The sequence below is a fragment of the Amyelois transitella genome, chromosome 23 (assembly GCF_032362555.1).
Source record: "Amyelois transitella isolate CPQ chromosome 23, ilAmyTran1.1, whole genome shotgun sequence".
Taxonomy (NCBI): domain Eukaryota; kingdom Metazoa; phylum Arthropoda; class Insecta; order Lepidoptera; family Pyralidae; genus Amyelois; species Amyelois transitella.
This window is the reverse complement of record NC_083526.1, coordinates 3,731,517-3,743,039: the sequence shown is the minus strand read 5'-3', so window position 1 is coordinate 3,743,039 and position 11,523 is coordinate 3,731,517. Positions and strand designations below refer to the sequence as shown.

General features: G+C 36.1%; 1 protein-coding gene across 2 annotated transcripts; it reads right to left on the bottom strand.

The window, feature by feature from the left end:
• Window positions 1-88: 88 nt before the first annotated feature.
• LOC106130747 (DNA mismatch repair protein Mlh1) lies at window positions 89-11,378 on the bottom strand. Of its 2 annotated transcripts, none has more exons than XM_013329668.2 (11): window positions 10,948-11,378; window positions 10,179-10,242; window positions 9,360-9,559; window positions 8,710-8,866; window positions 7,916-8,072; window positions 7,429-7,512; window positions 6,869-7,011; window positions 5,988-6,628; window positions 5,329-5,462; window positions 4,915-5,040; window positions 89-401 (listed from the first exon to the last, which is right to left on the bottom strand). In XM_013329668.2, the coding sequence occupies exons 1-11, from the start codon at window positions 11,058-11,060 to the stop codon at window positions 100-102; spliced, it is 2,121 nt and encodes a 706-aa protein (XP_013185122.2). In that variant the 5' UTR covers window positions 11,061-11,378; the 3' UTR covers window positions 89-99. The 2 variants fall into 2 exon arrangements, with proteins under 2 accessions (XP_013185122.2, XP_013185121.2); XM_013329667.2 differs by having other exon boundaries at window positions 8,596-8,866; window positions 10,948-11,377.
• Between the last annotated feature and the right edge of the window lie 145 nt (window positions 11,379-11,523).

Sequence of the window (11,523 nt, the reverse complement as noted above, 5' to 3'; positions counted from 1 at the left end):
CATTTTGAGATAAATAAATATTTAGATTATTTTTAGATTTAATTTTAATGAAATAAAATACAAATTCAACAATGTATTAACATTCCTTTATTACTTACATTAACATCTTTCAAACACTTTGTAGAGATCGTTCAAACTCGCGATCTGCAATATCGCTCCATTGTTAACAAAACTTGTTGGCGGCAAGAAATTTCTTCGAATAGCTGGGAATATCACATGTTCCTGTCTCCAAAACTCGGCTTTAGTTACTTGCGGCGTTTTATCAGGGTTCGGTTGAGAATAGAAGATGGCTGTTTGTCGACTGAACGTGTCGAAACATGTTTTCTCTGACTCCCAATCGACTTCGGTGACGAGACGAACGAGGTAGGTCGGTAAGGCGCCCATGAAAGGCGTATGACCATCTGAAATACGCATAATTCTATTGCATTGCAGTTGCCACGATCCTTGCATGCTTCTTCTGCTTCATCCACATTTCATGTAGTTCGTCAGTTAACAGTAGATACATACCTATATTTATACTCTTGAAAGGTCAAGTCTCACCAGAACGTCTACGATTTGATCGAAAGTATATCTACCATTCCCAACAATAAAAAAAGTATAGGAGCACTCCATGTCTTTCCCATGGATGTCATAAAAGATTAGCTATTAAACTATATAAAGTTACTATTTGAATCTCAATTCTATTATCAAGCCAAACAGCCGAACGTCGGCTTTCAGTCTTTTCAAGGCTGTTAGGTCTGTATACTCCGCATGGGATATAGACGTGACTATATGAATGACTACCATATATTGTCAACATAACAAAATAATAGAACTGTTTTGCATTACAACAAAACAGATATTATATACAATTAACACACAGCATAGATAATGAAGAAGCTGTCTATGGTTTTACCATACATACGGTATAAAGCCAACAAATTGTCATTGGTTTAGCTTTCATTTCGGGTCACCGCAAGACATATCCATCCTGTCAATGTCATCTCTTCATAGTAGTTCTTCAGCAGCAAGAGCCTTGCTCTATGCTGTGTGTTAATTGTATATAATATCTGTTTTGTTGTAATGCAAAACAGTTCTATTATATACGGTCTTAACACACAGCATAGATAATGAAGACTTGTTTGTTATCTGCTGGTGACAAGAAATGATTAAGAACCTTTATCAAAGGAACCAAAAACGCTATGTGAACTGTAAGCTGAAAAAAAATAAAAAATATGTTATATCTTTTAAATCAACTCACTAACATTAAAATTGTGATACCCAGGTAACAGAAATTGAAAAGTATCACTTGCAACATATTTACATGCCTATTACCAATAGACCTGATAAATGTTAAAACAACATTTAATCTCAATAAATCAAAAGAAAATCTTATTTAAATTAGATAATTTCAAGCTTGAAATAAAGTAACATTTAAGCATAACATGTTTTAACTCTTTACTACTCCATATATTTGCAAAACAATTATTATTAAGTTTAAGGATAATGTACTTAATAATTTTATTCACTAAATGAAGTTAATGATCAACATCATTAATTATGTTATTACATCTTTCTACATAACAACTTAAATATTCAAAAAGTTATTTTGTTCTCAGTCATTTAAGTTAATCTGTGACTTATATACTGGATGGCAGTAATGTTGACAGCAGTAATGATTACTCCTATTAATGTGAAATGATGAATTCCTCAATTAAAATTTTTCTGAACAGCTGAAAGGGCCACCGCCGACCTTATACTTCCAGGAAATGCATCAATAATAATTTCTTTGAAAATAGTACTTATACACACAGCTATCATAGCTGTAAAAGCAGGCATATTGCTCCCATAAAAGGTTTAAAAAAAATAATTATATATATAATATTAAATTTCCACCCTCAAGTTCAGGATTTATTGAAAGTTCTAAGTTAAACTAGGCAAACTCTTTCCTCAGCATGGGGCAATAAACGCCATCTTGACTGCTCATAACTTCTAGAGTCAGTTAGAGAACAAAATTCAAAATTGAGGCCACATAATTATATCATCTTATATTATACCTTGTTCGGTTATAACAAGTAGTGTTAAATCATGAACTCTACTTCCCGCAGCTAATGTAATATATACAACTATAGCTGCTCTCCTGGAGAAATGGAATAATGACTCTATGAAAGGGGTTTTGATCAACTAATCAAACCATTTTAGGTCCCAATTGGGGGCTCTTATTAGTCTGGGGTTAAGCTCTAAGTATAACTTTTAATACTTGTCAATAAAGAAATTGTTTGAATATTAATTATTAACAGCTCCACAAAAGGTCAAAATAGCTTATTTGTGTGAACCTATTGTGTTATAAGCCAGGTGTTTCCTTTAGAATAAACTGCCTAAAAATCAAGCCATATCATTAGTCTATTTATCATTTATTCTTTTTAGCTGGCCCCAAGAAAACCAAGCTCCTATAGGAGCTTTATATGTTGAAAGAGTAGATGGTCGCCAACTACTTATACTTCTAAATAAATGCCATTCTTTAATAGACCAGTGTGAGATTTGACTCGACTAGCCTCAATCATCCATGCCTGGAGAGATAATTTGCTGACCATTAGAGAGTATGTCCCTGTGATCTGGCCTATTAGAACCTTCCGCAGGTTCGTGATTGCTACAGGCTCACACAGTGCCCTGGTTTGCAGGTCTGGTAGCCAAAAGCATTGCATCCAAAGGGGGACTGTTGGGATATAAGTTCCTTTTGCACAATTAAGGTGTGTCAATAAGGTTGGCAGGTGGAAATATCCAATCTAAATTGTAGTCCCACTGTCGACTGAATGCGTCGCAAAAAGTTGCTGACCCTTCAGAGTCAAACATAGAGGTTGACCACTCCTGTTTCTTTGGATGCCAATAATTTTATATTAGGGTGCTCCCCACATTTTGAACAGAGCCTCCGAGGCCAGTGTAAGTACCACTCGGGCACTGATCGACCTCTTCTAGAACTGAGCGTCGACAATACCGGTTTATCCTTCCGGGAAGGGATCAACTGTATTGGCCTGTGTATACCCAACAAGTCCTCTAGATGGCACTCTATTGACACATATACTGCATAAAGTTCTTCTAGGTTTGAGTGCCAAGTGTTCTGAACATTGTATTTCCCTGAGAGGAAATGACCATTCAGGAGAGCGCCTAGTTCGCATCCGCTGCGTCTAGGCCAGGAAGTGAGTGACTTCTCTTTTGCTCAATGGTGTAAAGCTGTGGTTTATTGCTCCAAGCCTCCAATTTAGATCCGTCCCCTCTCTGTTGTATGACTACATACATACATATAATTAACGTCTATGTCTCTTGCACAGTAGACAGAGCCAACAGTCTTGAAAAGACAGATAGCTGTTTGTTTGGTTTAATTATAGAAAAGAGATTTTCTTGTGGTAGGATACACATTCCTTGTTGGGTGTCCTCTGTGAGAACTAGATAATCGATTATCTGAACAGACATCCCAATTACTTGTAATTTGTCTGCCAACCAGAGAATTCTAGATTTTTTGCTAGAATCTCTGTCACCACACAAGACAGATAGTGCTGTTTTGATCTGATCAGACAGAAAATAGTTATTTTAGTAAACTATCAATCTCATACCTCAGGCTCTTAGAAATTCTGAAAGCCAGTTTGTGACTGTTGCAAAGATTTGAGGGGCTGGTGAAAGACCAAAAGTTAGGGCAGTTACTTGTAGTTATTGCCCCTGGTAGATGATCCACAGAAATCATCTGTGGTTTTCTGCTATTGATATGAAAAATAGCTTGTTGCAAATCTACTTTTACAAGGCAATTCTGCTTTTGGAGGAAAACAGAAAAATCAATCTGAGATACAAATTTTGTAAAAACAAAATGGTTGACGCCCTGCAGATCGAAGATGGGTTGCATGATGCCATCTAGTTTCTGAACTAGGAACATTTTTTGAATAACCTGTGGTTAGATTTGGGGCAGGTTCTAAAATCCCTTTTGGATGAAGACATGATAATAGACCTATGCTCAAAATGCTTTGTTGTGAAGGATTTGACAATATTCTTGGAACCAAATTTTGCAAAGTTGTCAATTCTTTCAAATGTTTCTTCTCAGTTGGTGGAATAATCACATTAATTTAAAGCTCGATACTTCCTTCGCCCAAAGCCAAATCAGTATTGTTAAATTAGGGTTTCTCAAAAAGCCCTGATGTTATGTTGACGGGGCAGCCCCATCATCACACTACAAAGATTAGCATTTGACATGGCAGGCATATATGGGACAGTGTTCACAATGTAATTAGAAAAGCAAGCGACCTGATTGATCCAGGAATCAATTCTTGCATCGTGAGATTTTTTATTGTACTTACGTCGATTGTTTGGTGGCAAACTGGCATGACTGTCTTCATCTTCCGAAGATGAAGAACGAATTAGTTATACTACTGCCCTCAGCCACCGGATTCACATTTTGCTCTCCATTTGGAGCGGCAGATGTGGACCCTCTGAACCCACTCACGTTTGAACTTTGCATATTACTTACGTAAAATTATTAAAATATTTTTTTGGTTTCTTATCGTGGTAGATAAAAAACCCACTTTGAAACACTTTTCATTCAGTAATACTAATTATTTTGAGTTTATGAAAAAATTTTCATAAGCGAAAAACCGTTGCGCGGCAAAACCAAAAACGCTATGAAGAGATGACATTGACAGGATGGATATGTCTTGCGGTGACCCGAAATGAAAGCTAAACCAATGACAATTTGTTGGCTTTATACCGTATGTATGGTAAAACCATAGACAGCTTCTTCATTATCTATGCTGTGTGTTAAGACCGTATATAATAGGTAATAGAGGAGAGTTCGGAGTAAAACTGAGTAGGGTGATATGTTTGTGTTGACCGAACAGTATCAGTTGACCACTAGACTGTTTTATTACCTCGCTTATTTATTAAGTAACTTACCTAAGAGAAGAGGCAACGCTAACAGTTCTGCATCGGCGTTAATTTCGAGTGAAAAGTACTCAAGCAGCATAGCCCTTTTATTGAGTAAAAGCTCCACCATTTTTTGAGCAAGATCGTGCATGTCACCTGAAATAATATAATTGGCAGGTTCATTTTTCTGGAACAAATCATGTAAAAAATACATTATCCATGGCTAAGTTTGTTTTTTTTTTTATTTGAAAAATTTAATGCGTTTTAATTTCGAGTTTTGATTTTAAGATCATCTACCCTAAAAGGAATAAAGGCGTGACACATGTGTAATGTTAAAAAAAAAAGAAAAATTTCAATTACGAATGCCGCATATATGCCGTAACAATGTCCAATTGAGAACCTCTCCTTTTATGAAGTCAGTTAAAAACAAGCATTCTTTCTCACCTAATTCTGAATCCCACTCATCTTGTGAACTCAATCCTAGAACAATGAGTTCTTCTAGAGGTAACGGATTAGACAGCTTGATAAAGCCAAAGTTTTGGAAGTCGTACAACATCGTCTCGTAGAACAACTCTTCACTGGAAACAAAAACATTTGATTGTTAAATCTATATAAAAAAGCTATAATGCTACTTTTCATCTTACTTATCGCTTAATTCACGAACTGACTAAGGTATTTCCCTAATGAATGTATTTTTTTCTGTGATTTTTGAAGATGGGGCTGATGATAAGAGAAAGTTCGCAGAGAAGTATGCTTCATTAAATTAGCCTTCGTGAATAGACCCTCCAGGGACTTTTTTATGATTGAAAAGCAATGTCCCTCTCTCTATCACTTCAGTTTACTTCATAGGTAGAAAAATAAAAAATTGCCTTATAACGTTAATGTTTAAGGGGGCAATTTACGAACGTTGATATATTATTTTCTTCTCTTTTTTTACTCTGCCTTTCACCACAAAGATATAAATAGTGTGAAGTTAAGAGATATAACTTGTCAACGTTCGTAAATAAGGGGCAGTTAAATATGTGCTTTGTTTAAGGAAAAGACAAAATTGTTTACTTATAAAATTGAAAAGACTTCAAAAATACTATGAATAATATACTCACGTTAATCTAGTAGTATTACACAGGTACAATTTAGTTGCGTGTTGTATCAACGACTTATGCACATCAATGCACGCAATGAAAATGAGATTTGCTAAAATCTCTCTTAAATTACTGTTACACTTATTCTCAACATCTAACCTCAATTCCTTTACACTAGTCAGTCTTGTTTCAACACGCTCGTATTTGAATGTTCTAGTTTTAAACGATTCTTTAGGATCTATATAAGTTATGTTTGCTTGATCTGCAGACGTGTGGGCTTTCCATCTATCGGGTTGTTTATTAACTGGTTCATTTACTAAGGAATTTTCTAGAACATCGTCTGATGTTTCCTCGATTACAATTTTAGGAATATTTTCTACTTCCATATCTTTATTATCTATTTCCTTTTTTTGCGTACCATCATCTATTTCCATATTTCTTTTTGCTTTATCATCTTCAGCACTTCTAGGTTCTAGATTGTCTTTGGGTTGTTCTATATTATTTATGGATTTGGTTTCAATAATTTTGGGAGCGGCGGGGAAGAACTTATCAATTTTTTGAACATCCGCATTTACCCTTACAAGCTCGTGGGCATAAACTTTGGCACCATCTGTTGTTTTCTTAACAATTTCTTCGACCGCCGTCGCACCAGGCAATCTGGCCTGAAAGTGAATAAAATTATTGAAATACTTCCTTTTTATGTGAACCACCTCATTACATCATATGATCACCAGATCGCGTTCTGAGGGCTTAAAAGTACTTAGTTAGTCAGCCATATTAGTTATTCAGCTATACTCGTTTAGCGCTAAGCTTTTGCTTTGACAGAATGTTTAGTTGAACAGATAAAGTGACTGATTTGATGGTGTCACTAAAAAATAAACAGAAGGGGCTATGTTTGATACCTGAGTATACATCACCCTAGTAGAGTTACAGCTCAGGAGTTTGCTCTCTATGCACGCCTTTATCTTCTCTATGATCTGCTCTTCATAAAGAAACTGCACCTCGTGTTTTGTTGGGTGAACATTCACATCCACGTTTCTAGGATCTGGAATAATTACAAGTAATAATAATGAACCTTGTTTAGGCCTTATTGCTATCGGTAAAAAACTAAATGTAGTTCTTCGCACTTTGACCTTAAGGGAATTTCTTTTGTATTTCTTAGTGATTGTGCGAAAGAGAAAGCGCTTTGCTACATAAGATTAGTAAAATGAATAAACCAATTTCTTATATTCTCCCCTTCATTTTCTAATATTTCGGTCGAACGTTCTATGCCCTACTTACTTATCCACTGATTCAATTGAAATTTTGGTGATAGAAAATATAGTTCCCATTTCTTTTCTTCTATAGATAATCTAATGTTCAAGCCCCCTTTTAACTCGCAGAGCAATTTTGAGATTTTGAATAAATTATTATTGACGACAGATTATAAGAAGAAATAAGTAAAAACATGTCACTAACTTACCTAGTTCAAGACTCAGGTAGACGAAGGAATGAGTATTTTTGGGCAAATAAGTAGAATAGATAGAATCCACAGCTTTGCGTATTGCTGAAACACAGAGGTTAAAATATTAACATACATTTGCACACAACAGATTTTGAGGGTGGTTCGAATTCCACTGCAACTAGGTATATACCAAATGAAGGCATTAATTGATGTAGAATGTTAATATGGATGTTACCAATGTTCTTATGGTAAGGGAAAATATCGTTAGAAACCTTGCACATTCAATTATTTATATATTTACTAGCTGTCCCAGCAAACGTTGTTTTGCCATATAATTTTGCTTTTAAGTGATTTCTAGTTAAAAAAAATTGTTAAGTGTGGACAACCCTTAACACTTATGAAATATATGAAAAATAGATGTTAGCCAATTCTCAGACCTACTGCATGCAAAATTTGGTTAAAATTTTAGAATAGAATTTTATATATAAGATTTTTATTTACTTACCCTGCGACTCCACCAATCGATGATTGATGAACAACAACATTGTTCCCTTCTTGTGAGAAAAGTTCACGTTGGTGATGTACCCGTGGACCGAAAGCTTCAGTGTGGGATCAGTAAGCTCTATCTCCATAAGCTCGCGAGCTATCGCGTTGCCATGAATCTGTAAGCGAAAGTGAGTAAGTATTATAAAAATATAGGACAACGATTGGCATTGGCAACGCATGCGCAAACCGCTGAGTCTAGAAATACTTATATTTATCGTCTTGGGGTGCACTATGAGACAATTAGCCGAAACTCCCGCGAAAACGGAAATTAACGAAGTTTTAATAGCCTTCAAGAAAAAGGTGGTTGTCAGTTTGACCTGTATGTATGTATGTTTAGTTTAGTAAGTAAGATTTTGATGAAAGTGTCTGTTACACTTGGAAGGTTTAAGAAATTGAACACCAATTGGAGGCGGTTTTCTTTTTGTAAAAGTTATTTATTTACGCGGTCGGAGCCGCGGGGGTACATCAGAGACAATGGTTTTAAAACTAAACTAAACTGGTTAAGATGGCTCTTGTCTTATCTACATGCAAAAAAAATCTGACTGACCCACTCCTAGATCAAGGCTATAGTCTAACCACCGACTCTTCCATGTTGGCTGTTCAGTATTGACAACTAAAAACCACCACAAGAAAACTCACAATTCTAACATTATCAATCACAGTGGACTTCATCGGTGTTTTCAAATCGGTATTCTCTCCAAATTTCTTCAATGTAAAGCCTACATGACTATTATGTATTGCGTATCCACCGACCACATCCATGATATGCGTGTATTCCTCCGTAGGGCTTCGGAGGGCCTTCTTACGGGCTAGCACATTGTAAAATAAGTCTTCCACTGTGATTTGTGTACCGGTATTGCCCGCACATGGTTTTAGAGGCCCCTTCAGTTTGCCGTTTTCGTATGAAGCTCTGAAAAAGGAGTGAACATATGTAATGGTGAAATTGTCATGCTACTATTCTACTAGCTCAAGAGCCCTGGGGGCTCTCTTACTATCAATTGCATTGCACTATTGTGTGGAACACGTAAAACATATTCTGTAGAATACAACCCAGATCTGACTCTATACATACATACAATCACGTCCATATCCCAAGCGGAGTAGACAGAGCCAACGTTTTCGTAGTCTTGAAAAGACTGAAAGGTCAAATGACAATATACTAGTCCATCGCCTAAAAGAAGAATCCCAAGTTTATAAGCCTATCCCGTAGTTGCCTTCTACGACATCCATAGGAAAGGGATGGAGTGGTCCTATTCTTTTTTTATTGGTGCCGGGAACCACACGGCTCAGAGATTTATTCACCCTACTGTAAATAGGATTATTTACAGTAGGAATAGTACAGTAGGTTACTATTATGAAAACTTTCTTACTAGCAAAGCAAGACTTCATCATCTTAAACTCACTTGTAAGCACATTTAGCCGCAGCCGTCTTAGTGAGTATAGTGAGATGAGCTATATGACTGATGCTGGCCAGGGCTTCCCCGCGGAAACCGTACGTGCTGATCTGCTTCAGGTCATCATATTCGCTCAGCTTGGAGGTTGTGAACCTCTCACAGACAATATCCAAATCTTTACTCCTGATGCCCGAGCCATTGTCTTGGATCTGAAGATATTTTTGAACTTCTTTAGCAGCTTGTGATGAGTAAAAGTGTTAAACGCACGTCAGGGCGCTTGATATGATTAAACATCTGTAAGACTCACCTGGTGTCAGCTTATTTGTCTATTTATTGCCAACATCCCCAGAATACCTACATCATGACCGCGACATGAAAGGGCTATGATGATATTTCGTGAGGTGTTCTATTGACCAAAATGAAATGGACCCTATGCTGCCCTAGTCATTTTTTACACCAAGTGAGCAAAAGCTAAGCTAAACAAAAACTTCCCATATTATTTCACGGGACCACCTCTCTTTTATTATATATGTCGTAAAGTAAAAGACAACAGTACAATTCAGACCAACCGGCTAATGATGATACTTATGAGACTATTGGGTCTGTTTAATCCATAAGTGTTAAGTGATAATGTGTATTTCATATAGAAGCCTGTTTTTTGTATTGTTCTATGTTGCTTTTTTTTGTTAGTAAAGTGTACATAATAAACTGACTGGGATTGAACCCAAGACCTGATATTCCGAGCAGGAGAACTAAACCTGTGCCAAACTGGAGACAATTGTTAAAGCTTAAAGGATAGAACCATAGAATTAGTAATTAATAACTTACCTGTAAATACTTCAGACCCCCAGCTTTTACAGTGACTATGATGTTGGTTGACTTTGCATCTAAACTAGAAAGAACCACATGAAAAAGTTAACAGTGAAGATTGAACAGTCATTTAACATACTGTATTTAATCACATCTTTATCCCTTGCTTAATGGTGGTAGTGAGATCTAGATTGCTACCCCATTACCTAAAAAGAATCCTACTTTTATTAGACCTTCCCTTGATTAACTGATGCAAACTGCATTAAAAAAAAATAACTTAACCCTCTTTTCCACTTAAGAGTGTTTTCAGTAGCGCCTTTAGTCTGGACTGAAACCTGTTGGCTTTGTGCAGTTAGACCAGCTGTACAGCAGTACAGCTAGATCAGTTTTTAGGATAAATGAAAAGGTAACGGCAATTTTGAACCCTGTCATTTATTAATTGAATATTTATACATAGTGACAAGTGGTAAACTTAAAACGCCTTTTACTTTAATAATTTTAATGAAAAGAAAACCAGCTGATCTTACCATGTTTTTCTAAGCTAGCTACCAAATCTGGAGTAGATATTTAAAAGTAACAGTCTTGTACACACATGACCCTAATCCCAACTACAGTGAGTTTGTTTGTTTTTCACAGTTTAGCCACTAAACCGATTTTGGAGCAACTTGGTACAAATATAATTTAGACCTCGGAAGAGGACGGTAACTATTTTTTTGTCATTCCTACATGTGTGTAAAACTGGTTTATATATGATATAAAGTACTCGTATACTAAATAAATATTACACCTGTTCTCAATTAGCTCTTTCAAAGCATTAGCCGGTCTTTGGACAATTTCTCCAGCTGCAATGCGATTGACAACTTCTTCGCTCAATTTTCTAATTATCCCCGGTTCTGCCATGTTCGTACCTACTTAGCGGCTGCTAATGCTTGATACTAGTGAATATAAAATAATAAACCACATCTAGTTTTCAGGCGTTCTTTGCTCTAATTAACCTATATTTTATGAAATAGTTTGAGTATGTACTTTGTAAACCAAACTACGAAACAATACACACACAGATACTAATGTAAACAAAACTAGATCAAAACAAAATTGACGTCCAAGGTCTATAGTCTATGAATTATGGCACAGAAATTAATATGTAATGTCTAAAGAAACTATGGGAACTACGAAGACTGTGAATGTCGCACTTTTTACTATATTGTGGTCCTTGGCTAAGATATCAAAGTTCTATGAACATCAATGTATTGTTAACCATCAACAGATATTAGAGGAAACACCACCTTTCTTTTGCCTGTCCTGTTAAGTGTGTATCAACGCCAGAATGACATACGACTTGTCTTGATTGACATTTGATTTG

What these genes read in the sequence shown, in the direction of transcription:
- LOC106130747 (XM_013329667.2), bottom strand. Translation starts at nt 11,060, where the DNA reads ATGGCAGAACCGGGGATAATTAGAAAATTGAGCGAAGAAGTTGTCAAT. An exon ending in GGGGTCTGAAGTATTTACAG is followed by an intron (nt 9,560 to 10,178) that starts GTAAGTTATTAA and finishes AAATATCTTCAG; the next exon opens with ATCCAAGACAATGGCTCGGG. An exon ending in CTAGGGTGATGTATACTCAG is followed by an intron (nt 6,629 to 6,868) that starts GTATCAAACATA and finishes ATTCACTTTCAG; the next exon opens with GCCAGATTGCCTGGTGCGAC.